This window comes from Colletes latitarsis, chromosome 14, assembly GCF_051014445.1.
Source record: "Colletes latitarsis isolate SP2378_abdomen chromosome 14, iyColLati1, whole genome shotgun sequence".
Lineage (NCBI taxonomy): Eukaryota > Metazoa > Arthropoda > Insecta > Hymenoptera > Colletidae > Colletes > Colletes latitarsis.
This window is the reverse complement of record NC_135147.1, coordinates 23030313-23057474: the sequence shown is the minus strand read 5'-3', so window position 1 is coordinate 23057474 and position 27162 is coordinate 23030313. Positions and strand designations below refer to the sequence as shown.

The 27162-nt window shown below is 45.7% G+C and overlaps 4 protein-coding genes across 5 annotated transcripts; 1 reads left to right on the top strand and 3 right to left on the bottom strand.

The window, feature by feature from the left end:
* Positions 1–656: 656 nt before the first annotated feature.
* Positions 657–2783, top strand: Atg6 (Beclin-1-like Atg6). 2 transcript variants are annotated; one of them, XM_076781806.1, is made up of 4 exons: positions 657–898; positions 1189–1353; positions 1416–2313; positions 2390–2783. In XM_076781806.1, exons 1-4 carry the CDS (start codon positions 787–789, stop codon positions 2505–2507), a joined length of 1293 nt encoding a protein of 430 aa, XP_076637921.1. In that variant the 5' UTR covers positions 657–786; the 3' UTR covers positions 2508–2783. The 2 variants fall into 2 exon arrangements, with proteins under 2 accessions (XP_076637921.1, XP_076637923.1); XM_076781808.1 differs by having other exon boundaries at positions 753–902.
* On the bottom strand, positions 2519–4096 carry LOC143350036 (uridine diphosphate glucose pyrophosphatase NUDT14). The gene is made up of 3 exons (XM_076781809.1): positions 3581–4096; positions 3000–3073; positions 2519–2836 (listed from the first exon to the last, which is right to left on the bottom strand). Exons 1-3 carry the CDS (start codon positions 4021–4023, stop codon positions 2679–2681), a joined length of 675 nt encoding a protein of 224 aa, XP_076637924.1. The 5' UTR covers positions 4024–4096; the 3' UTR covers positions 2519–2678.
* A 203-nt stretch (positions 4097–4299) lies between these two features.
* On the bottom strand, positions 4300–7296 carry LOC143349672 (uncharacterized). Its single transcript, XM_076781081.1, has one exon. It carries the CDS (start codon positions 7294–7296, stop codon positions 4300–4302), a length of 2997 nt encoding a protein of 998 aa, XP_076637196.1.
* Positions 7297–7540: 244 nt separating this feature from the next.
* LOC143349671 (uncharacterized) lies at positions 7541–8299 on the bottom strand. The gene has a single exon (XM_076781080.1). The coding sequence runs from the start codon at positions 8297–8299 to the stop codon at positions 7541–7543; it is 759 nt and encodes a 252-aa protein (XP_076637195.1).
* Positions 8300–27162: the final 18863 nt, after the last annotated feature.

The following is a 27162-nucleotide window of genomic DNA, read 5'->3' as shown; positions in this document are numbered from 1 at the left end:
CTCGATATTTGGTTTTATTTCCAAATGTTAAAAGTGCAAGTGTCGTATTCCAACATACCTCGTCTGTGTTAGTAACTCGAAAGTGCAACGTGTATTTTATACTTCGTGTGTATGTGTTCAGATGGCATAGCCATCTTATTCTTTATAGTGAAAAATTATGGGGAAATACTGTAAAGGTTGGTAAGTCTGACTTAACATAACTAAGAATCATACATTCTTTTCATACATATTAAATTTACGTTACTGTATTTTTCATAAAGTTAAAAATTATGAATTTATTTCTAGAGATACAGCATGGAATACGGAAACTGATGAAATAAGACTACTAGAGACTCCTAAAAATAAATAAATCATATATACCACCCAGCTTTTAACTTATCATTGACTACTAATAAATTCTACTGTATTTGCATGTATTCAAAGAATAGGCATTTGTCATCACAGCCCTGTTGGAATCACGTGATTTTATTTAAATCCAATGGAGTGCTAAAAATTATTATAATATTCATATTTGTCTAACAATGTAAAATTTATGCTGTATACATTGTAATTTATTTACTTCCTTTTAGAACCCAAACTACCCTTTCTAATTGATTGATTTTTAATTATTTGTAAAGAATATATAAATCAGACAATAACAATGGGCACGTAAACGCCTTCTCGCGGTACATAATGAAAACATTATCAGCTGACACTGTCTTCCAAGCGTCAAATGCGTATTTATAAATAACGTGGCGTACGAGTCCATAACGAGTTGAAGTTACTTTTCAGTAACGAAACGTTAGAATGGTAGATATGAAAACTAACGTGAGTTTCGCATGTCAGCGATGTCTACAACCTCTCCGATTAGATCCGAGTTTCTATCATCTCGGAGAACATACGATAGCAGAACTTTCACGTAGGTAATTTCTATTTTAAACTCTATGATTTTGTAAGAATTTTTAATTTTTTTTTTCACCATTCTCTCAGACCTGCAATAACATCTGTCGTTCTAGATGTACGTCACTCTCGCATACGTCAGATATATTTTATAGTTATGATAATTTTAATTTTTAATAAATTATTTATACGCCAAGAACCAACATATTCATATTTAAAATACTACAATTTGTTAATACAATCATTTTTATTACGAAATTATTATAGTCTTTCTACCAACAACAGTATAAATAAATATTATTATAATAGTTCCTATTCAACAACAAGTGACCGGAGAAATTGAACCCCACAGTGGAAGTATAGAAAATTTAGTTCCGCCATTTAGATTGACAGAATCTGCAAATGGGAATAATGGATTTATGTTAGTTGGGGATGCTGGAGAAACAGAGACTCTCAGTCATCATTTAAAGGTACCTAGGGTCTTCTCTGACCCATGGCAACAAACATTAATATAATGTTTACTTGTTGCCAGGTACGAGCAACATTGTTTGATATTCTTAGTAGTAGTAGCTCTGCTGATCACCCTCTGTGCGATGAGTGTACGGATAGCCTTTTGTTGTTGGTGGATCAACAATTGAGAATGAACGAAGCAGAGTGGTCGGATTACAATGAATACTTAAAAAAGTTAGAAATAGAGCAGCAACAACAGGGTCATGAAGATGAAGAGATGGAATCTCTTACCAAGGAACTGCAGGATGTCAAGTCGGAGGAAGAGAGAATGATAAGTGAATTAGAAGCATTGAGGAAGGAAGAAATTGCAACTAGGAATGCGATAGCCCAACAAGAAAAGGAAAGAGAACGATTACAAAGAGAAGAAGAAAGGTATTGGAAGGAATATTCAAAACACAAAAGAGATCTCATATTAGCAGAAGATGAATATCGTAGTCTGGAGTGTCAATTAGCTTATGCAGCTTCTCAGCTAGAGAGATTGAAGAAAACGAACGTTTTCAATGCTACATTTCATATCTGGCACTCAGGACATTTTGGAACTATAAATTCCTTCCGTTTAGGCAGATTGCCAAGCGCGCCCGTTGATTGGAGCGAAATAAATGCTGCTTGGGGTCAGACTACCTTATTATTAACAGCACTAGCTCGAAAAATGAATCTCACGTTCAAACGTTTTCGTTTAGTGCCATTCGGTAATCACAGTTACGTCGAAGCTCTAGACCAACACCGGGAACTTCCGCTATACGGAAGTGGAGGATTTAAATTTTTATGGGATACAAAATTTGATGCAGGAATGGTAGCTTTTCTCGACTGTTTGCAACAGTTTAAGGAGCAGGTGGAAAAAGGGGACAGTGGATTCTGCCTTCCGTACAGAATGGATCGCGGTAAAATAGAAGATTCCGCAACAGGCAACTCTTATTCTATCAAGTAAAGTTATTCGCCTAAATATCTATTTCATATGTCTTTTTTTGACAATTATTCAAACTCATTATTTTTATATTAGAATTCAATTTAATTCGGAAGAACAGTGGACCAAGGCACTGAAGTTCCTCCTGACTAATTTGAAATGGGGTCTTGCTTGGGTCAGTTCCCAGTTCACAAAAGACGAGGCTGAGCATTAATTCAACATCAGTTTATCTGAATTCATCCAGTCTTATTATACATCTCTTTCACGTTCACTTATGTACATACACGTTATTTGTAAATAAACTCAGTTAGAGGATAAACCTTTTATTTAGACTCTGATCAGTAATACGTATTTTGAACAGTTTTCAAAGGGATTGGAGTATATGTTAAGAACAATGTTCGGGTTTGTTAGCTAGAAACCAGGTCACACCATAGAGTAAACACGGGGGACTTTGTACTTCTTTAGACTCAATATATTCTCTTACTTCTGGGATGCTTAGTTCCACCACTTCGATCAGTTCTCCTTCAGATGCAGCTCCTCCTCCTTTAATTTGATGAATTGCTCAAACTTAAGGACAAGGAATGTGGGATTTTCTTCGAAATATTTTATTAAATACTATAAACTCGATGTGCCATTAACCTGATTATTTATATAAAACAACACTACAATGAAATTGTACAGAATAAAACTATATAATTAAGCTTACCAGGGTATGTGTGCATCTCATCCGTAACTTCCACATAGTAGAGTGAATTCTTGAAGCTTGCAGTAGAGACATAACTGTAATAGACATGAATTTAAATTGAAAATTACATTTAAATCCCTTACTCCATTCCTGATAATCCATTTTATTATATGTTGATTTATAGTAATACTTTTTCTCTATTTAATAAGGGACAATATCAATTTATAATTCAATTTATAATTTTTATTCAACCAGTAACAAATAAAAACTCGTTTATCTTCCATTCGATATTCGAGCTTTTTATCGAAATAAGAATTTTATCCATCTATTATCAGTGGCGGATACAAGGAGGGAGCTACACGGTTTTGATCGCCAAAAAATTCTATTATCTCAATTTTAATTCAAGCGATTTCTCTATTTCGATTTATAATTTCTAGGAGTGGGAATCTCGAATTATTTTGTGATATTTTGTTACTCCCCCCCCCCCCCCCCCTTCGGCTCTTCTCGATCTGTTCCTGCTCCGAAAGCAAGCAATATGTGTATCTATAATTACGTAAGAAGCTCGTGGTTTTTTAACAAAACAAATACTGTTATTGACGTACCTAAAAGTAGTTACATATTTAAAGGCCTCGGCAGGTGCATCGTAACCGCATTCTTCCCTAAGTTCGTCCCTCGCGATCTCGACATGTGGCTTGTCTTTGTCGATAATACCGGCGCATAGTTCCAAGGTTACACCTAATGTCGGTGGATATCGTTCAAGGTCGACTGACCCATGTTTCTCCGGAAGAAATGTGTAGAAGAAAGCAGGGCGGAATTGTTTGACAAGAACGAGCTTCTTCCTAGTCGTGTTGAAGACGATTATACTCACGCCGTCGTGTGCCCTTACCACGTCCCAGTCTCGTTCTTTGCCATCGTGTTGGTAATGTATACGAACGGGTCTGATCCACGGTGAATCCGATGGGCATTCCGCAATACGCATTTGCCTCACATCGAGCATCTTCTGTCGTATACTTTCATTTTGCTTCTCTTGTGCCTTGACATCCATTACTCGCGTGCAACGAAAACTTGTTTGATCGACTCGGATTCAACTGTTTAACTCCAGTCGATAACGTGTCGAGAGTCATGCGCAACGGCCGCCTGAAGATGCCGCAGTTTGCGCCAAAGTCAACGCGCAAACTCGATCATTAGAAAATGCGTGTTGCTTTGACGTAAATCATTGCCGTATAAGATAAAATTCAAACTTTCTAATTGTTTTACTATTTGAACCGTACGCGCGTCTCTAGTTCCCCTTTTTGTCGTCATCTTCGACGCAATTTTCTTTTCACGCCGAAGCCTTTGATTTGCCTCCCTCCTCTTTCTTCGTAGTTTCCGGTTTCAACTTTCTCTCCCTCTTAGCTTTCCTGTCTTTCTTCCTCGTACTCTCAGTCTTCACGGCGTCCAGAATCTCCTGCTGACGAACCTGCGTATCGACGTGAATCACGTCGGGCTTCTTGCGGTACCTAGTGACCGCCGCAGGTGGAGAGAATTCGATTTCCATGTCGGACGCCGTGGAGCTGGACGTGACCGAGGCGTCGTCTTTGTTCTTCACGATTTTGAACTGCAGCGGCTTTATGGGCTCGGACAACCGCGGCTCGGCCGTCGTCTCTTGTCTGATCGGGTACATCGTCACGTAATAAGTCCCGTCTTTTCTGTGAACGTGCAAAGTCGGTGGGTTCTCCGCGCCTTGGTCCTCGTCCTCCATCGTGGACTGCACCCTTTGCATGGACTCTGACGTTCTTCTGCCCCGTCTTCTCGATCCACTCCTCTGGATTGTCGTCGGTTTCCCGCGTTCGCCGGCGCCTCGTGCGCGTTCTATCGTCGTTTTTCCACGGCTGGTCGTCGTTTTTCCGCGCTCGATCACCGTTCTTCCGCGTCCAGTCGTCGTTTTTCCGCGCTCGGACGTCGTTCTTCCGCGTACGGTCCCAGTCTTCCCACGCTCCGCCGATTTCGTCGTCGTCACCGACGTAGTCTCGTCCAGCATAGAGTTCTCCTTCGCCTCCTGCATCAACTCGTACACGTAACGGCTAATGGCGCCCGGCTTCCAGCCGATACGCGGCTTGAGGTGGCCCGCGATGGCCACGGTGTTCCATAACCACCCCATGTTAGCAGGCACCCTCATGCGCACGTCGATGCAATCTCTGTGCCCGTAGTTGATACCCGGGTAATGGTCACCGACGAAGTAGACGAATCGCATTACTCGTTTGCTGACCGCTATCGACGGCTTCGAGCCGTGATCGCGATCGCCCCCAGGTCCTGGAACAACGTCTCTGCCTCTGCGATACTCTCCCCCCGCGCCACCTTTTTCACGCGACCTGCCTTTGCCGCCGGGCGATTTGCTGAACCTGTCGCGCCGTTTCTTCGAACCCTTGACAGACCTTCGACGACTCGTCGTCTTCGAGGACACGAGAGTCGCGCTTAGCGTACCATTGGTAACCTCCGCCGGTCTCTTTCTTCTGGATTTGCATCTGGGCTCGCCGCAAGGGCCCATCTCGGTGTCCATTAGCGCGGCCACTACGTCGTAGTCCTTCTGCTTCTCGCTCCTGTCTTCCTTCTTGTCGTCCCGTTTCCTTTGTTTCATTGACGTGGCCGGGCCTGCCTCCGGTAGTACAGGTATGGCCTCGCGTACGATTCCCAATCGGGGTGGAAGCATGAGACCTCCCAAAGGAGCTGGCGGCACGTAAGGTAGCTGAGCGCGCTGGTCGTCGTTCGATTTGCCTCGTTGCACGTTGCACGGCGCGGTGCACGGGGCTGGCGGGGGTGCTGAAGGAGCAGGAGGATGTAGTTTCCTTTTTTCGGGTTGCTGGGGTTCCTTGGGCACGTAGTCCTTGTCGATGTCTCTGCCAAAATACGGGCTTTCGGAGGGGTCCATCAGACCCAGTCCGGGTAGACCCGGTACTTTTCCAATGTTATCGACAAAGTCCTGCGCCTCTTTGAAAGCCCGAATCAAACAGTCCACGCCCAAGCAAGGCTCCTTGGAGCATTTCGCGGCGCCCGTGTGCCACATTTCCGTGTCCTTTCCCGCGCAAACGCACGCGGGCCTGGGCCCGGTGGACGTTACGCGAGGCTTGCAGGCATCGAATATGGCTATCAGGTTCTCCTCTTTGGACTGTGATTGCTTGACGGGCACCGGACCCCCGGAACAACTGCAGCTAGACATGCCGTTCTCTCCACCGCCCTCTAATCGTATTTCTGCGGCGTTTATCGCGCCATACCAATTGTAATCCCCGTTGTAGTCGGTCCATTTGTATCCCGTTGGATCTATGTAAATCTGCTCGATGTCGCCACCGCCTCTGAGCCTCGACGCGTTAGAGCATGGCGGTTCCCCGTTCGAGTCGTTCACGCAATAAGTACCGACCGACGTGTCCTCGATAGGCTTACCTTTGTGCGTGGCCAATACTTGGGGATTTCTCAGTTTCATGCAGCAAGGACGGTTGCAACCGGAACGGCATTCCATGGGATGCGTCGATCGATCAGTCGGCAGACAGCAGCAAGTGGGTTCATCTGGATAAGCTCTGTAAACTAATTCTCGGAACTTAGGATCGTTGAGCTTCTCGGCCGTGGTCAGTCGTTTGAAAGCAGGATCGTTCATCGAAACACGCGGCGGTGACGCCGGCCGTTTCAGCGACGGTTCGACAGCCGCCGTTTCATCCTTCGAGTCCTTTATACTAGGCGTGAGATAAGGGCAGAGAAACTTTTGAAGCGGCGAGTCTTCGAGCATAAAAGACTTTCCGGTCAGACAGAAACTTTTGACGATCGAGCTACCGAAACAGGACAATCTCAAAGAGACGGATACGCTACCAGTCGTGGTGCCAGCGAAATCGGTTAGATCAAAGGTATCTCTTACTATGCACGGTACGGCTAATCCGTTGATTCGATTTCGCGAAGAGGACACTTGATCGCACATGCAGGCAGGCAGGGAAATCTTCGCTGTGCCTAGAACAGCTTTGGAAGATCTTGCTCGATGCACATTTACGTACAACGGTGTAGATTTCAGGGCTTTTATCAAACTACTCGGCGTCTTGGCGAATATACACGATTTACTGAATTTACGATCATCCGAATTTCCCGTCAGTTCACCATTCTCCGTGTGACTGTTTTCGCTGTTTTTGGGAACGCTCAATTCGTACTCTGGCAGGTCGGTGAATTTTACGCAGACGATCAGATCCTCGACGTTTGTATCCGACGTTTTCACGGGCTCTAGATTCACCTGATCGATAAATATTTCGAGCATGAAGAGCTGCTCCTCTTTCGGCGACGAAATTTTCTTTTTCAACGCCATTTTCTTATTCTGTTCACGACGCGGGAATTTAGAAAAGAATGGCGAACACGCGAGGGCTTCTAGGGATACGTTCGGCTGGGACACGCCATTAATTTTGTGGTCGTTTTACGACCAATGTAATTGTAACCTAACCGCACCAACGCCTCGATGAATCGATGAATTTTTGTATCTGTTAAGTCGGGTGTAGTTACCATGGCCACGACAGTGACAAGTAACGACGGATAGTCTCTATAACGGGTGGTCTTCACTTTTTACCCTTTCGTTTCCCACCTTTGCCCTTCTTTTTGCCCTTTCGTCCTCTCCCTTTGCGCGATATTTCCGGCTTGATCCCTTTCAACTCGTCCATCGTCGTCCTGTCTGGGAACTGGGAGATGTCGTGGGTGACACCGTCCGGAAGGTAACTGGGTGGTACCAGTCGTCTGACACAGAACTCTCGTTCTTTGTCCTGGTTTCTGAACGTGAAGAACTTGGGGTGCAGCTCGTAATGGGTCATGATGGATCTGCCAAAGCATAGCATTCGCAGCTCCATGTCCACTGTGCCCGATGGATTCTCGCCAGGATCCACGAGATTGTAGCTACCTTTCACGACGAAAGGCTTGGGCAAGTTCTCCGCGTCATTCTGGGCCATAGCCACTTGATCGCATAGACAACCAGGTAGCTCTACCTCCGTCTCAGCTGTTGGATAAGTGTCACCAATTCGGAAGACACCCACCTTTATAGCCGTCGATTGCAAAACACGTACCAGTTCTTTCGGCTGCATAACGAACAAACAACTCCTGCCTATCATGAACTGCAGAGAGCAACCGTCTTCTTCGGGCGGCGGTGGAGTGTAGGAGTAAAAGTCCTGTCGCGTGATCTCGAACACGGGGAAGTTCATAAACTTCACCTTTATCGCTATTGGATATTCACCGATATCCTTGATTTTTCCTCGCGTGAGGGTCACCTTGTGGATCAGTACCTCGACCATGTAGATCTGTTCGTCGGTGCCGCCGAAACAGGACATGTCGATGTTGAACGATCTCGATGATCAGCATTGGGCACGTGGATTTGCAGAGAAGCGTGGCGCGGGACTTTTGACACGGAGAATTTTTGAAGGTTCGGGTCGAAATGGAAATTGACAGACGGGACCTGACAGTCGAATTGCGAGTAGCGTGAATGCGTGGACGCCTTGATTTTGGGAAATACGTAACTTGCAATAGATATTGGAAAATGTTTCGAATACAAATTTTAGGATGAAAAGAAGCCTTTTTCCGAAGATAACGAATTTCATTTTTCGCGAAAACGTTTGGAGTTATGACGTAGAGTATTTTTGCGTTTATGCCAAACTATCTCTTAGGATAATTTCTTCGATAGAGGATTTAAATTCCGGTGCGATGACTCTCGCCGCGTCTCACTTCCGTGTCTATAGATATCCCATCATCAATCCGCGAATAAAAATCATCGACGTACAGTCACGTATATCCCATCAACTATACGCGACTTCGTGAAGTCTCTAATTCCATTGGTAGTTATTACTTAGCTCCCACAGTGATGTATACTTAATCCTGCGGTGTGAAACAGGCTAGAACCGTTATGAAAATCTGAAGGAAAAGACCCCGTCGCAAATCCGTCCCTTTGACGCCATTTGCCACGGCGATCCCGCTACTCGCGTCCACGAACTTCCGTTCGAGATACGATAATCCAGTCCAGGGTTGCTCTTTCGTTTCACGATTCTTTTCTAGGAGCCCGTAGATAATCGCCATTCTAGAAACTGGGTTATTGTTCGCGTCTGTGACAGATTAGTATCCATAAAATTTCCGGTGACCGGGAGAGGACCAAAAGCAGGGATCAACTTCTCTTTTTTGACAAGCCCTTATTTAATCCTTCGAGTTCTGTGGTTCAAATTGGAATACTACTTTTGTTGATGTAAACAAATGCTTCCAAAACTTTATTGCGAAAAGCTTTCTCGTCTTTGGACATTGGGAAAGCAATTATGCAATTTTTGTCTATAATCTATCGAAAGATACATTATTGCTTAATGAACGAGTTCGTTACGTCGAGTGTCGCAACGTTCGTTAGACAAAATAGGGTAGCCCGTGACTTATCTTGGTTCTTTTATGAATAAATAATCAGTTCTCTGATGCATACAAATTTTTATTCTTCTTTCAAACGCCCATTATCCATTATTTACTCGTAGGTGGCATCTGGTGACAGATCATTAGTTACGAGTTAACTCGTAGGCGGCAGTCAACGCGTTAACGACGTTAAATATTATTTTAGGTGATAAATACGATACAAGAAATTATTAATATTTCGCGCTTCTTCTGCGAACGCTGTCAAATAATTTTTTAAGGAAACCAGACCTCGAGGTACACGAAAATAAAAGTGTGCACCATGCACCGAGCATTCGATGCAGGAGCAGTTGATCACCATAACAGGTTCACGGCTGGATTTTCCAAAAAGGCAAACCAGGTAGTGACATGAGTGGGACACGTTGTAAAACAAATAGTCACCAATGGACTCCCGAATAATGTTCTAATCGACCAGCAATGCTATTGGCGAATCTTTTCTGTCGCTTTCTATATCGATATCGATACAGGAGCCTCGCAATTTTACCCTGTACCGAAACGAGCGGCCATAGGTAATAATCCTGGTTTTTTCCGAGTATTCGGACGGCTGTGCTCGGAACCTGGTCCATTCCCAGCGTCCGTGGCAGCCTGACGAAGTTTTCGTTGGTCGGTTCGACTAGAAAGCGCAAACGCTGAAACGACGACCTTGGAACGGTTCGTCCCATTCCGTGGCCGCGGTTTCGGTGGCCACCGAAAGCGACCGACAGGGCAACGTGGGCACCCGAACACCGAGGGCCGAAGTATGCGCTAATTGGTACGGTGCTGGCTCACGCACACACGCTCGAATCCCTTCGTAAAGAAAGAGACGGTGGAACGATCGCGGGGAAAGAAAGAGAGGGAGAGAGACGAAAGGATACCATGAACGCCGTGGCCTCTCTGGTTCGGTGGACGCCGACCAGGCAGAAGTAAAATTCCGGGGCCGGGCGACACGGCGGCTCGTTAAAATGCTTCTGGGGGTTTCGGGCGCGGGACGCTCCAGGTAATTGGCGATTAGCGATTAAAACGAACGTACGTCTCTTTCTCTCTTTCGAGGGTATCTCTGTCGGCGCTCTCCGTCGCCCTTTCTGCCTTTCTTCACTGTCCCCGGCGCGCGGCAAAGTAACGTTCGGTGGAAGGCGCTTTTATCGGCTCGCCCTAGAGAGCTCTCTCGATTGGCCGATTTTATCTCCTACCCGGTAACGATGACACTCGCCCCGGGACCGTTTTTGAAGCTTCCTTCCCGCCGTGCCCGCGGGGGAATGGCGTCTTTAATCGTGCGACTCGAAGCAGCGATGATCACTTTCCGGACGAGATTGGGAGCCATTTCTTGCCGCGCTCGCCTGGGAATCCGACCGCCCCGGGGGCCACACGAACGGACCCCGGCATTCGGATCACCGGAAACAACTACCAAACCCGCGGACGCTAATTCCATCGTATTTAGGTTAGCACTCCAACCCCAATAAATATTCTATATTACAAGTTTATTTGTTCGTACATCGAGATATTCAAGGTTGTGTGTTTTAATGTTTTTAAAACTATAAAACATTAGGACTTCTTCTGTATCGGATTCTAAAGCATAGAACACAGTCTAGCGTTACAGACTTCGCTATAATATCTTCCGTTCCTCTTCACTCTTCTCCCATTAACACGTCGAGAAGAACATATTACACTCTGTCTTTCAACATTTTTCTTTGTATCCGTTAATGCTGCAATCGCCCCGAAGAGCCTTTCTGTCAAACGTAATGGTTTCAAACTTTCCGTAGATCTATCTTCCTTGTTAGTTCCCCGTAATTGAGTGGAACGCCATTTTGATATCATATACGTGCCCGGTAACCGAAGTCGAAACCGTAAACGAGCTTTCAGATTGAATTTCACGCAGTTTGATCGAAGAGATTGTAAACTAAACAGTTTGACGCGATCTGTTCTACCGTTGCAAAATGGAGTGGAGTTTCATGAATTTTTAGATTTGAAATAAAAACGTCATTTTTTCGTTAACTGATCTGAATGTTCCTAGCAATATACAAAGCTTCAATTAAGAAGCGATGCGAAGAAATGATTAAAAAATATAGAAGAATACCGATGTGTTCTCCGTATGAACCACGAGAGGATTAATAGAGAAATTACACGAACTCGCTGTCCTTACTACGTTAACTCCCGTTAAATCGTCGAAGAAACCGACGACGCACACGCTAACCATTTATCCGTGATCCACGCAAGGTCTCTTTGTTTCTGTCTCGTGGTACCGATCGAAATTACATAGTAAAACCCAGCGAGCCGCGGAGTCAAATTAAATGCCCGCTGAAGGATCGACCATTGTGATTTGCGATTTTTACCACGGTAGCGATCCCTAAGCCGTCGAGGTTAATTTGCCTTCCCGCCTATAACCGTTATTTCGGTATTGCTCGAAAGCGATTACTCTTGTCCAGAGGTCCGGTATCGGGATTAGTCATCGAGCTGATCCGAGACGAGCGCGAAACTTAACCAAACGGGTCGACCTGACGCTTCAACGTGTCGACTTTTGACCCAAATACAATGTAAAACCCGCTTATACAGAGTGTTTGGCCACCCCTGGGAAAAATTTTAATGGGAGATTCTAGGGATCAAAATAAGACGAAAATCAAGAATACCAATTTGTTGATTGAGAACCAATCTGTTCTGTATGACAACTAGAGATTTAGGGTGTTGTTGGAAAACTCGAATTATTAATAATATTACACTTTTATAGAGATTCCAATCCACTGATAATATTTTGATAAAGATATTTGGGAAATAGAAAATGTCGACGTTTAGAGGATAATTCGCTACCTTTTCCGGATAGGAGGAAATAAATATAGCTTACTAGGTCGATTTATTAATCATGGAGCATTTTTAGCGCGTTTTCACGACATTGTTTCCTGCGCCTCCTCGTTTCCAGTCGTTCGTCGACGCGCGCGGTCGGTTCTACGTACTGGTTACAGCGCCTCGCAGCGGAGCACAGTTCCGACTCGGGCTCATCGGCAATTTGAATAATTCTTTCCTAAGGAACGGTTTCTCATCTCGAATTCGCCTAACGTCCGGCGTTTTTGTTGCACTACGGGGGCTCGCTCGCTCGCTACTTACCGCGGAATGCGAGTGCCTCCGCTGCATGCTACTTTGCAAATGTTGCATTCCCACGGGGAAAAGTCCGCGAACAGGCTCGTTCTCCATCCGACTGTTCCATTTCCGTTTTCCAGGTAGACGTCCATTCATAGCACCCTTTAGCGCGTTCGCTGTCCACGATTAATAACGGGATCGTGCTAGCTAACTTTTGCAAGCTAAATATACCCTTTGCTGTACGGAGGGATCAATTTCATTCCAATAAGAACAGTGATCGAAACACTGGATGCTGCAACTCTTAAACTCTAAAAGTCACCCGGACGCGAGCGACGAAACCTGTTCCGTCTAATTGCTATCGCGTAACAACGAACGAGAAGATACTCTCACCGAGGGTAATCCTCGCGAACAGCAACGAAGAGAATGACAAAAGCGGAGTATCTGCAGGCGGGATCTCTTTAGCAATCGAATTCGTGTGCAAGCTCGTCGAGGGGATCTCGTCTCGGCGCGACTCGGCCAGCTCGGGGCCCAAGGATCACGAGACCAGGGGGGACGTTGGTCTCGGGATTTTCGATGATCTAGATCCGAGTAGCACCAGGAAGCCGGGACCGAGGGCAAAATTACCGGTGCCAGTGGAAGGAGGCCTCGTTCGCTCGCCTCGAGAGGTCAGAGGGCGATAGCGGTACCTTCTTCGGCGGAGGAAGGCCTCATCCTCCTCGTCCTACCGCCTATCGCGGTAGTGTACGCTGCACGCTCCGGTACCAGCGTTCCTCGAACATGTTCGCGCACACACGCTCCCCCGTGGACCTGTTCATAGACCAGGGAAGAGGTGGTCGTGCAAAGGAGGCGAGTGTTCGTGCAACGAATACCGAAGGATACCCGACCGACGGACCAACTGTGCTCCGGGAACAAACCGAGAGAAAAAGGCAACTGGGACCCACAGGGTGGAACAAGGAGGAACCAGCTGGATGGATATTAGAAGGCACTCTCCCGCGGCGCTAGACGAAATTTGTCAAACAACCGACCTGATCCCAATTTGTTCTGGTCCGTGTCTCTACCACGCCGGGGGACCCGCAGGAGGTGGTGGTTCCTGAGATACTTTCGCTGGACGATGACTGGGCGACCCGGTACCGCTGCTACCAACCGGTCCTCGACCTTATCGGGCCACTAAAAGGTCGAAGATCGATGAAAAAGAATTGGAAAAAATCAACTTAGAAGTTATAATATTTCCAGACGAAACACTGGAGCCAAGGATTAATTACAGAGTTCATTGCGTGTATTCGTTCTTATCGTAATCGTTTAATCGTTGTTCTCAGCGCCGCCGTTTAAGCGCCGCACGAGCACGGCCTCGATCACGATGGGGATTACGAGCGAAATCCGGAGGAATCGTCGCTGCTATAACGTAACGTCGTTTCAATTTGCATCGTCGCAGGCAATCGCGTTCCCAGAACTAATTTAGCCGCGGCGTATCGGACGGGACACGCTTCGCGATCGCACGATGATAACATTGCGAGATGATTATCGGCCGGCAACGGTGATTTCTGCCTCGCGGGAAACCGTAAGTACGCGGTCGCCTTAATGCGCGTCAGATGGTCGCCGCAAATTAGCAGTCTATTATTTACCGCTTGACACTGTTCAACATTATGAACGTGCCCCGTTACGTTTCACATCGTAACGAGCCATTGTATGGTAATCGTCAACGAAAATTGCCCGAGAAAAATAGCGGGAAAAACGTCCGATCCGTCAACAGCACCAATCAACTAACAGTTTCACTTTCTGGAGAATGTTCAGTCATCGATTGAACGCCATACGAAGAAACTTCGCGGAGCACGCGGAAGTTGACGCAGGGTTAATAGAACATGGATGACTCGGTACTTAGAGCAGCGATTCTAAACTACTGTACGCCAAGACGTGCTACGATCGTTTGAAAAAGATCAAGACAAACTATTACGCTATAAATCGGGATTAAAAATTCCCTTCATGATCGAGGTACCTAGATACGCTGATTTAGAAGTTCCTTCATTTTTTTTTTAAAGAAGTTCACAAGCAGGTTCGTTCACCCCTGGCGAACAAAGTCTCGCCTCGACCAGAGTCGAAGAAATCGACCTTGAGATGAAAACTGCTCGGTTCATTTCGGCGATAACTCTTTCCACGCGTCTCGACGAAAACGATTGTTGCGTCCGGGTTAACCGGGCGCGAAAGACCGTCGTAAAATAAATGTCAAGTCCAAAGCAATTACCTGCGTCCCTCGTTTCGCTGCCAGTCGGTGTCGTCACGAGCCGCGGCGTTGGTCATTAATTCTGTTAATTTGTGGCGCAACTGTACCGGGAATCTGGAAGCGTTATCTCTGCGCACCGAACGTATAGTCTGTCGCTCAACAGCCGCGGCTTCGATAACTTCCAAGAAACGCGAGGCGACGGTAATTGTTATAATCCTCCGGTACATAATCCATAACTCTCCGTCTCTTCTTTTACGTACGATAAGAGCCAATTTTAACGAATGCTGAGTTTGAAATATATTTGCAAACATTTTACGGGCGTAATATAGTATCCATTGCTTCGAGGGTTTAAGAGATTACAACCTTTCTCTTCGTAGAATCCAACGGAGATTCATGAAGACATCAACATAGCTCATGATCCGGAGTTTCCGCCGATAAAATCAGGAAAGTGTGTATTATAGCGGGGCTCCGTAGAAACCGTATCTTCGCCGTTGTGATAGACGCTCGGTCTTGCGCGATTTTTGTCTCCGTCCGTGGTCAAAGACTTCCGGCGAGCGACGCTCGAGTTCCATGCGTAAATACATTCTGAAAATTATGCAGGTACAAGAGCGGTTTGCAACGGTCGTGTATGCACGTGCAGTTCGCGTTTAAATCGTGTAGCTATCGGAAAAGATCGTTACCAGGAACCATAAGAGCCGGCACGTCGGCACGAGACACGGCGGGATGAATCTTCAAGAACCGGGTTAGCCAACGACCGTTCCCTGCCTCTGAAGTGCAACTCCGGGCTCCAGAGACGAGGCAGTTTGCCGGAGAAAACGGCCGGGCACCCACTTCTAGAACCTCTAAAACACTTTAAAGGAGAATGAAACCAGTCGTAAGGGAATATAGACTATCGTTGCAAGCGCAACCACAAGGTGCGAGTCCTGGAAGCGCCTCGCTGGCTCGCTGCTCGGGAACACCTTATCCATTAGACTATTATTTAGACAATGTCTGAAAGCCGCGTGAAAGGCTCCACCGGGCCTGGCAGGCTCGCAACTTGTAATTTGAAAATTACCGCGGTCCGGCGCACTCGGGCCCCGAGAAATTAATATAAGGCGAGCCAAGTGTATCGCCAGTCGACCGTTTAAGACTCTCTTTTTATAATCGCGAGAAAAGTGCTCGTTATATATACTTTTTTCTTTTCTTTTCTTTTCTTTGTAAAAAGCAATAAACTCGCGTGTGTTTCGGGAGGCGACGATAAGGGGGTGTCGAAATGGTCCTTCGATTTACGGCGCGTCCTGCGGAGTTACAGTTAGAATACGGTCTGCCGTGAGCTCGTATCACAAAAATTTGTACCGCCGCGGCACAGAAGCATGAATTCCTGTCTTCGGTCCCGCGGAGAGTTAATTACAGCCTCGGAGTGGTTCCCTAACGAAGGGGCCACGTGGTAAACGTAAAGCTCCCGACGGCCTGGTAGCCAACAGTCGTCGGGGATTCACGTAATTCCGTGCGTTCAACGATGAGCGCGCGATTAAATTCCTGTTACTAAATAGAAGTGGAACGCAGGTTAATCGTAGTCAGGAGAAATTAAGTGCCTGGCCGGATAGGTGATTCCGCGGCGGTTGGAACGAGTCTTTCTCCGCGGCGTGCTCGTACGCCGGGGTACACGTTCCCGCATGATTAAGCTCTTCCGATCGCGGAGGTCGTGATCACGAGCTCTCGACTCTCGATGTATGCGCTCGCCACGAAAATCAGGGCAAGCGCTTCTTCGCGGGAACGCCGCGAGCAGAAAGGATCCGTACCATCCGTTCGACTCCGTGTTCCCAGGGACTCCGGGGTGCCCTTTTTTACGCGCGACAAACCGCGATCTCGACGATAATCCGAATATCGATGCATACATGGGGGCGCGCCAACAAAGGCTAATAACGATCCCAAAACAAGGCGCTTGCGACTGTTGCCGCGCCTTGGTTTCTCGGCAACGAAATACAAATACTCGAAAGAATAGGGGCACGCTATTTTTTTAAACCGCTGGTAAAGTAAATTTCGTTGGATTTTTTGAGAGTCGCAACACGATGTAACCCCTTAACGAGAGTGACTAAGAATAGCCGGGGGATCCTGACAGGCGGACGGAGAAGCGAGAAGAGAGGGAATCGAGGCAGAGAGGAGCGCGAGTAGGCAAAGGGAGCCGAGTTAGGTAAAGCACAAAGGTAAGAGGAGGGAGGTAAAAATGTTTGGAGAAAAAGAAAAGGAGTAGAGCGAGGGAGTGAGAGAGAGTCGAAGGGGGCAGAGGAGAAAGAGAAGAGGGGAAGAGGGAGTGGACCACGTTGAGGTCGCGACCCGTAGCCCGCAGGCCCCAGTGAAAGGCCCAACGGCGATCCGCATCCGCGGGGCCCTGAGCGACCGAGACAGCCAGCCACGACGGGTCGAGCGAAACCGAGACGGACGCCCGAGCCCTGCTGAGGCACCGTGAGCCGTTTCTTAAGATCGCGTTCTTCTTAGCGAGCCCACTGCCATTATGGCGCACTTAAAGTGGCAATCGTGTGGAAGGCAGCACCGCCGCGCAATAGCCACGAGTTGCGCAACCTTCGGTGACCCCACCCTGCTAGCCCACCATGAATTGCGACCAACAAACGAGTCCTCCGCGTCGAATCGCTAATAAATCGCCGATCAGTCGACGAGAAACGGCCATGGGAAGCAACTTTGGGCCTACCAGTCTCCCAAGTATCGGTCCAAGTAAACAAGCTTCGTTTCGTCGATATCCAGGGCGCCCTTATCCGTTCGTTTCTGTAAACAGTGGCTTTAGGAGAGCTCCAAGTAGCTTTCCATCGGCTGTTAAAAGTTAGTAAGCGAATTATTTCCGTTCGCGAAGGCAGAAATTACTTCTAATATCGTCGTTGGACGCGATGATCATTGGACTACGACCACCGTTAGAGAGGGTATCCTTTACACTCGACTACCCTACCGGCTCACACTCGGTGGCTGTGGGTCTCGACAACCACGGACACAGCTCCGATCGAACGATAATTGGATAGATTACGCGGAACCTCCTCCAACCCCGATAGCATCGCGTTTATGCGCCCGTTTTATGTGTTACACAGCCCGTGGCCCTCCACAACGTATACTTAACTACAATACGTTCACGTGACTCGGTGACTACAAACTCAACGCAATGTTGGTATGGGAACTTTCGCTGCGTCAGTGACGTTTAAGAACCATGGAGAATGATCGCGTTGGCTGTTTAACTTCCGACTCTGGTTACTGGCTCTATTTGACGCTGGTTCGAGTAGCAACGCGCGAATCGATTTTTAATAATAACTTTCGTCGAACGAAAATGATTTATTATTTACTAAATGAAATAATTACGCGCCGCGCTTTAACCTGCAACTAACTGTACGTATTTCACGGATAGAGTAATTTCTATTAGTCGCAGATTTTTCCTTTTGCAATATACTGTGTCCTTGTATCAATGCACGGTGTTTGTGCCTCAACAAGAAGCTAAAACTCGAATAAATAGAATATAAATTTCTCCTGTGCGTGGTTCGTAAATCAACCGGACCTGATTTATGTTTCGGTATGAGCAAAATTATGAGCTCATCGTGCGATATCTTTATTTCAACATGCTACAAAAGAGAACCATGCGCGACTTTCGTGGTATACGTAAGTTAATAAATGAATATCCTACTGGTCCCTACACCTATTACAATATTTGTCTAAACGATTCATCAAAAACTAGTCTGGAGATTCTCTGTGTGTACACACAGATTATTCGAAGCAAAGATTGATGATTCTGATCCTATTAGTACACATAGTTGTGCATCTAACAAACAGATCTTTTCTTCGAATCGAGAGTATTATTTATGTAGCTTTATGAAAGTTACATTTTGCAAGCTTGACGTTTATTAAATATAACGTTCTCGATCGCCATTTCAATTTTTAAACGCGAAACATTAATTCTATGTGCAAAACTGAATCGAAGACGTAGAATAAAATTTTTTCCGAACGATTCTCTCATAATCTTTGAGAGAAAGACGGGGCCTGACCGGTGGGTCCCAACGTCACGGATTGCTGTACACGTCCCTATTGTTTACATGCGCAAACCGTGCAAAGTTAATTACGAGAAATTAGTATTTCCTGTTATAAATCATTGCTTCTATATGTTGTGTACAAACTCGATAACCATCTGTAACAAGGCCCATTAAACCGAACTTCATGGGGACGCGTGCCCACCTCAAAGTACTTCAAGACACAAAAATAGTTTCAATTGAACGTATCGCGTACTTTGCAAGGCGCGACTGGCGTCGTGTCGCGAACAGAAAAGCCACGAAAATCGTCGGAAAAAATTCGCAGAAACGTGAGACGTTCCAGGAATGCAGTTCAAAACGCAGGGAACGAGGTTCCCCGGTAACGCGCGCAAAATGGTAATTCTAATAGCGATAAGAAAACCAGCCAGCGCCGCTGCATCCGACTCTGAAGCCTCGTGAAAACGTGGAGGAGGCGCGATCACGCGATCGCATAAAATTTCAGGCGCCGCATCCTACGATTTAGACGCTACTATACTCAACGGCTATGGATGTCTGGATCCCTTAACGCCCCCCTTTCGACGACGATGAATGTGTCTAGAGCCTGTTCCTTATCAGGACTTATGGAAAAATGGCGAAACGTAACAGCGATAAGGATTAAAGTGAACTTGTCCAACCGAAGCAGATCGATTAATTAAAACATTATCCATTTATTTTCAACACGAGTAATCTTCGATGTTACGAATAGAAAATGGTGTTAGAAACCATTCTTTGAACGTTTCAATTGTTCGTTGAAAAAGCATCGGTCTCTGGCGTTGCATTATTCCAATCGAACGACGAGGAATCGGATCGATCTAATTTTTGGTCGTTCGAATCTCCGTTTCCACGCGCCCGTAATAAAATTGAGGCGGATTCAATCATGCGAACGAATGAATGCAGACAAGAAAATCGGGACGCGTTGGAACAGGATGGATTGTTTGCGATCCGGTCGATGATGATAGTACGATCGCAAGATTTGATCGACCACAAACCGAGCGACTTTTATCTTCCACGAAGGAACAACTGTTTCTCGGCTTAATTATACGGTATTGATGGTAACGAAGGTGGTATCGGTCGATCGGAACGCGTATGGCAGTGGTAATCGCTAGGTATATGACGTTTGACGGTCTTTTCGTTATTTCAGAACCGATCGTATCGAAATCAGCTACCGACCAATTAATGGGGCCGACTGATTCTCATCTTAGACCTAATTTGATCGTATTAAACGTACACCAAGGGTTAATAATTGACTTCGATTATGCATCAGCGTTTAAACTTTAATTAGTACTACGCGGAGCCGTAGATTGACAGGTGCCAGAAGCTGATATTTCTATAATTAGAATCGAGTTAGAAACTTAATGGCAAGTTTCGTTTAATAGGAAGTGACTTTGATAAAGTGTTGAACACGAATAGGCGTTCTCGATTGTGTAATTTAAATTTACAAATAAAATCAAAGCAATATTTATCTCAGAAACAAGATTGATAAAATTTGCCCGTGAAATTATCGATTTAGTATTCACCCTTCTCGATATTTTAGAATCTTATAACAATCTTTATATTCTTCTGGTACCCGTTGTAACAGCTTCATTGAATCAAGTTTCTTTGCATTCTTAGACGTGGTAACATTTCCGGTATTTGACCTAACATATTTATCTAACGAGGAAATATACCCTTTCCTAACAACTTTTTTACATTGTCTAATATACTTCTATATTTTCTCACATTACACGCGTTTCCGTTCTTTATTCTTATAACTAGTAATTAACTCGTCGGAATTAGCATCGCAATTACTATCAGAACACGATGTTAACAACGTTTTACCCGCTTCCTTGACAAAATCGACTGGAATATATTGAAAATCATCTGCATTTATTGCACGCGATAACAGAACAACTTAATACCGAACACAAAGGATTGTATACGTTAACGCTCACATTGCACTCTTCGTCTTATTTTTTTGACGAAGTAAAGAAACGCAGTAAAATACATGTAATTGTATTTGGAAAAAACAAATGATTTTCGATTAACTCGGGTCTTCAAGAATGCTTCTTAAAAATGTGTAGCACAAGCACGTCGTCGTTGAATCCCGTTTCCGCGACAAAAACCGCTTGTGCTCGTCAGTATTCGGCCCCATCAAAGAAACAATGTCCTAAGTGTTCAAGATATCAGTGTCTTCGTACACTCGTGCAAGACTCCGGAAGATCGACCGTGTCGAAAATCGTATTTTCGAGTCGCGGAACGCCGGCTGCTCGAGGAAACGACTTCGGAGGGACTGTCTCTTCGTTTCTTCGACACGGTTTCGGTGGTTTGCCACTAAATCGCGTAAAGTGGAACGCTCGACGCATCATTGTAGACAAGCTAAGGAGAGACGGAGACGAAAAAGCGATAAGAACCGCCACGATTCTAGGTACGGCTATGCGCGGAGGCAGCGTGCTGACTGTGGGAAAACGATCGACGTTGGCCAAAGAACCACGGTAGACGCCATAAAAAGCGTTAAACTCGTGATTAGACGCGGATTCGCGCATGCCCTTGCTCGCGTCGGATTCCTCTTTGTATCGTTGCGTTTCCTCGTCCCACGTTTTTTTCCTCCCCGACACTCTTTTTCGCGAGGCGGCTCGCTCGTCCACTCCGGCACAAGTTTGATCCATCTAGTCGATTTTCGAACCGTTCAACGCGATTCCCAATGCGTGACGATCAAAATCAATCAATTCAATCTATAACCAACTGTTCTAAAATTAAATGCTGACGCTAAGATTAATCCGAATCGTATCTTCTGCCTTTCGATACATTTAGGTTTCTCGTACCACATCGTTTACACATTTATTACAATTTTTACGCGTGTGGTTATTAATTTCGAACCGAGTCGGTACAAGCGTATCAGCTATGGTCGGTGTTCTTCCCCTGCAGGGATTTCAAAAAAAATTATCTAATTAAGTATGTGTAGCAATTTCAACTGGCCAGGAGCAATTTCAAATTTCCTGTTCCCATTAGTAGACGCCATGTCCCAGCGTTTCGTTAGAATCGCGTTGCAAATAACTGAACGCTTCGAGCGAGTTAACGCAGCCATTCGCGATAAACGCCGGGCGATAAAGTGCGCACGGTAGGCGCGCGAGCCCCGAGCCCTAGGGACATTTTGTCCCAAGATTGTTTCGTCTCGACAAAAATAAATCACTAAAGGATACTTCTGAGGGATGATAAGTTCATATAAAAGGCCCTAGTCTCGTTTCATCCTCAGGAACTGGTCAATTAGCGTCTTGCCTAAAATCGATCGTAGATTTCTCGCGCAAATGTTCGATAAAGTTTGACGAGGTCGTTCGCACGACGAGATGGAAAACATCACGCCTCGCGAAAGCACACCGTTCGTGGTGGAAGCTGGGGAATTCCAGATAAAACGATCCTGGCAATAAACGTACGCAAGTACAGCGGAATGTAATAGGAGCAAATTGGAGACGCTTCTGCCTCCCCCCCGCCGTTGCTGGCTGACTGAAACTGGCTTTAAAGAAGGGATCGCGAGACGTTTTAGTTTAATGCCGCAGGTAGTTTCCACTTCAGGCATCGGTGGCTGCGATTTAGTCGCTTGTAACGAAAGACTCGATCGGGGGATTGTTAATACCTCAAAGGCATTATTAATCGATGCTTAAAAGTAGGAAATGAACTCGACCGGATGATTCCACGGCTCGTTAAATGCGATGCTTCTGCGCTAACAGTTCAAATATATCGTCCCGATGAGCTCCTTTTTCTCCTCTTTATTCCCGCGCGTATCTCCTGGCAATTACTTTCACAGTCGTAGATTCGATATCGAGCAATTTATGGTAGCTGTCTCTTTAGTGTCGCCTACTACGCGTGGCCACGCTGACAAAATTCCCTCGACTCTTTCGGTCCTTTGCATCCTCGGACAGGGCGAATCCGCGATCGAGGATGGAACAAATAATTTAAATAATAAATTCGACAAATGAATGCTTTTGCATCGATCAAACCGTGTTATTGAAAAACCTATAACGAGATTAATAAGGTTCGAAAGCAAAAACTAGTACCGTTATCTGGAAGGGGACGAAGTAAACGAGAATTCTCGTTACCAGTCGCGTTTTCAAAGTTTACCAAACACGCGCGCACAATTTGCGGCCTTGGGGCGGGACGAGTCCCGATATTGTAGTTTCACGGTAGGTTCGGTTCGACGGATTTTTACCGTGCGGCAAAAACGTTGTAAATTTCAGAAATTTATCGCACGTGCTCGCGGCCGGAGGTAGCGAAGGTGAGAAAAGATGGGCGCCGCGGCGGCACGGGGAAGACGGACGCGGCGCAAGTAGTCTTGGAACACGTAGCGTGACCCAAACGCGTGACAAATTCGTCGTGTCACGCCGTCTCACGTGCTCCGTGGATCCTGGACCACCGTCGTGAACGATACGAAGCCGCTACGCAACCTGCGCCGTGCTCTTGTCGGCCTCGTCGAGACGCTGATATAATTTAAGCCTAGAAGAAATGCGGCTATTAACGCGCCATTAACGAGCCTGGCCATGCGTGACTCCCTCCGGAGTTTTGCTTTTAAAGGGACCAGAGGCGGACCGCGTAGATCACCGTTCACGGGCTTTCATTAACTCTTACTCCAATCTGCACGCTCCGATACCAGATTTACTTTCCACCGGTGGCTAATTTACACTGTGCATCGCCAGTACACTTGTACCAAAATGGAAAATACTGGTTGCTTCGTGATCCTCATAGAAATCGAAATTACCGGTTTTTAGATTCTTTTTTTAACAGAGAACAAAAATCTAAATGGTGTTTACTATTATTATTTAAGCTTCTTCTCTGATAATTCGCATATTACTCAGGCTACAGAAAAATCGCGAACAATGTTGGATGCTCGGGTACCATTTTGTTGAAAGAATTTTCGTCCGGAGTGCGATAGTTTTTAAAGGACAAAATGTTTTGACCCTGGGTCTGGCCTTCCTCGAGAGTCACCTTTGGTGTTGGTATCGGTGTTCGACCGCCATTCTGGTTGGGAATTTGAGCGACCCGAAGTGGTTCGTGGTCGGTGGTGCGGCGAATACCAACGGGGTTGAGACGGGGGCATATGGGATCGATACATCATGGGGGCCCCGGCGGGGGGCCTCAGATACCATCTTAGTTAGCATCCTCGAATAGACGCGTACGTACCTCGCCTGGGACGTTCCAGACCTCGTCATTATACCTCTATCTGCTTATCTGTATCGGACCAATATCGACGAAGCCCGACTGCGACTCGAAACCTACGCGAGAACTATGGGCTTCCCATGCCAGGATATCGCTCTATTCGTGCGCTCCGATGTAATGGGGTTAACGAGGAGCTTATGTGGTTTACGAGTGAGGCTGTACTTACGTGTTACGAGATGATCGGCGGCCATTAAAGGTTCACGTGCACCTAGAAACGTTAAAAAGAAGGTCTTATTCGAGGATTCTTCTCGTTCGTATCTTCGATTTTATTGGTTATTAACAGTTTAACATTTCGGTCTAACAGGTCATCCCACTTATACGGCTCGTATGTTTGGTCTACAAATTAATTTTCGGCCCTTCTGTGGTAATTTTAACGAGTATTTAGAAATAGTCAAATTTTAAGTATCAAAATAACGTACTAGCTGGGAAACAGTGTAGGACGAGTAGAGAAAAATCCTTCCTTTAACGGCGAAGGGAAGGAAAAACGTGTCCCTAAAAACGCTAAGATTTAATGGGTTGATGAAACGATTAGATAGGGAACGTTAGCTGGGGTTTTCTTTATTTGTTACTGTGCTCTTAGCGCGTTATTGTGGACGAAATTTACGATAATGTGTTCGAACGATCCCCCGCTTTGTCCTTTTAATTCTATTGGGGTATCGCACAATATATTTTCATTGTTAGGGTAGGACTTGTTTTTCAAACACTAGTGTCGTAGACGATAATTATAATTAAAATTACTATTCACCCAGTGTATAGCCTTCTCTGAGCAACGGTACTGTTTGTGAACGCGAAGAAGTGATTCAACAACGATGACGGCATTAAACGTGGGTGTTTCAAGTTTTTCCGTACAAGGAATTAGCATATCGTTGCAGAGGAATGCAATCGTTCCCAGAATGAAAACAGAAAATCACGAACGTCGCTAAAAAAAAAATCTTAACGTGCAATTAATAAGATTAGTGTTCGGTGCATAGTGCAAGAAAAGCGGCAATGAAAGGTTGCGCGTGCGGTTTCTATTTTTATGAAAGAACGTTCTTGTTGCAATTTTACGTCCTGCTACCGCCGGTGTTACTCACATTCTTCGCGCGTAACACGGTTATTACATCTTGGGAATTAATCGCGACGAAACATAAGCGAGCCTTAAAAAACGGAAGTGCATTTCCCAGACGTGCACATCTGATAATACGCTGTGTCTCGTGTGCATCGATTGCACCACCCGCGTTAATCTCTTGAAAGAAATACGTGTGGGTACTTTACATTCTTCGAGACGCGTCTCGCTATTGTCTTACGTCTTGCAACGTGACTCTTAACGGTCGTTTACACTGCTGCGACCACCTATACAGAAAATAAGGATTTTGATCGCTTGTATTACAACCATAACTAGTGCAAGATAAATAGTATAACACAAGGGTCGATGATGGTCTCGCAACCGAGTTTAGGATCGTTACTATTGGGCCCCAACAATTCGAGGTCGTTTACATCGAGTCTGATGAATCGAGAGTCTTTTGTATCAGGTCCCATCCTACAAGTTCAAGATTCAATAAATTCCTAAGAGCAAGGAATCGATTTCATTGGATCTCGTGAGTCTGGAATCGTTAGTATCAAGTTCCACGAGTGCAGAAACATTTTTATTGGGTCTGGGGAATCCAGAGTCGTTGCTATCGACTCTGAAGTATCCAGAATCCTCCGTATCGAGCCTCGAGTGTTCAAAATTGTCGATATCAGGTGTTACGAGTATCAGTCATCCTGTTCTGCTTCATGGGACTCGCGTAAACGCGGCTGTGGATGCATTTCGAAATTCCCCACCATTGTCGTCGCCAGACTTCTTATCGCAGACGCATTGTAACGCCTTGTGGCACACATTGTGATGTTTGCGAAACAATTCCACGCGTTTGACAATCGCCAACCAACGGTGCTCTTGTTTTCTTTCGTTTCAACCCTGTTGCAACAACGGTACTTCCGTGAAAACTTACATTATTCTATCTTTTCTAGAATTGTACATCGTGATTTTCAAACCATTTCTGGGACTTTGCAACAATATAGTTACAATTCGATTCAACCGTTCAGTTCCACGAGTTTAACAATGGCTACCCGTTCTCCTTCGTTCCGAGCCCTATCGTAACAATATTATTATAATTATCCCCCGGCCACGAATCCCCGCGGTTCTAATAAATCTTTCTCAACAGCTGAAGATTCACGACACAGCGAGAAATTGTACGGTTAAAATCAATTTCGTCATCGATCCTAGTCCGGCGTCGGTTGCTAGAAAAGTTGCAACAACCGTCAGAACATTCCGCGTCCCAGACAATTACGGGCATCGATCGGCACGGTTACGCCTACGATCGTTCTTGTTACAAAATCATCGACCGGGTGAGATTAACAAAGGGTTCGGAAACTGTTTTATCTGTTCCCGATCTGACGGCAATAAAAGTCCATCGTTGTCTCGATAGCGCAGAAAATCTCCAAGATAGCCTTTCCTGCGTCCGTCGTGTCGGTGTTCTCGATAAAATGCTCGCTTGAGATCGAAAATTAACGAAACGATCTAGCACGGTCGCGTTCCCCGATCCCGATAATCGTCCGTTACGTAAAAATGCCTTCCTTTCTCTTCTTCATCGGGCTCGCCTCGAAACGGTACCGCTCTACATAAATATAATATTAATAATTGCTCGATAGTAACCGGTACACAAACCACGCGAATTATCAAGCGTGTAGCATACTTTCCAATCGGATTTATCCCGTCGTACCGATGACTTTTAGAAAAGAAACGATACGATTGCTCTTCGCTTATAATTTACAAAGTGCAACACGGTGAATTAAAACATCCTATCGATTTATTTTTAGCAAAGCGCGAATAATGGAGAAGAGGTTTCTTCGCGTGCACGAATGAAAAGGTTCCACCGTGTTTCGCTATACCTTGTCCGTTGCCGAATGGAGTCCATATTCTTTGACGCTCCACGGTGCGTTAATTTTCGCGGGGATACCTATTCATGACAAGCGTAACAACATCTGATAAAGCCTCGCGATGAATTCCTTCCACCCAGCCCTTCGAACTCCAAAGTACCCCAAAAAGAGAACTTGCATCGCGCAACCTGATCTCTGTCTACAGATAGAACTTCTCGTTTCGTTCGCGAAAGAAGCCATCGGGACCTGCAACGTCATTCGATGGAATCAGAAAATGTCGATATCGATACTCTGTCGCGTGACAGTTTATTCTCAACGCAAATTATCAACTCTCTTAGTCTCGAAGATATTTAAGAAAAAAGAT

Coding starts and splice junctions, on each gene's coding strand:
- Atg6 (XM_076781806.1), top strand. CDS start 787: ATGGTAGATATGAAAACTAACGTGAGTTTCGCATGTCAGCGATGTCTA. Junction 899..1,188: donor TACGATAGCAGAACTTTCAC/GTAGGTAATTTC, acceptor TTATTATAATAG/TTCCTATTCAACAACAAGTG. Junction 1,354..1,415: donor CAGTCATCATTTAAAGGTAC/CTAGGGTCTTCT, acceptor GTTGCCAGGTAC/GAGCAACATTGTTTGATATT.
- LOC143350036 (XM_076781809.1), bottom strand. CDS start 4,023: ATGGATGTCAAGGCACAAGAGAAGCAAAATGAAAGTATACGACAGAAG. Junction 3,074..3,580: donor AAATATGTAACTACTTTTAG/GTACGTCAATAA, acceptor TGTCTATTACAG/TTATGTCTCTACTGCAAGCT. Junction 2,837..2,999: donor TGAGATGCACACATACCCTG/GTAAGCTTAATT, acceptor ATCAAATTAAAG/GAGGAGGAGCTGCATCTGAA.
- LOC143349672 (XM_076781081.1), bottom strand. CDS start 7,296: ATGGCGTTGAAAAAGAAAATTTCGTCGCCGAAAGAGGAGCAGCTCTTC.
- LOC143349671 (XM_076781080.1), bottom strand. CDS start 8,299: ATGTCCTGTTTCGGCGGCACCGACGAACAGATCTACATGGTCGAGGTA.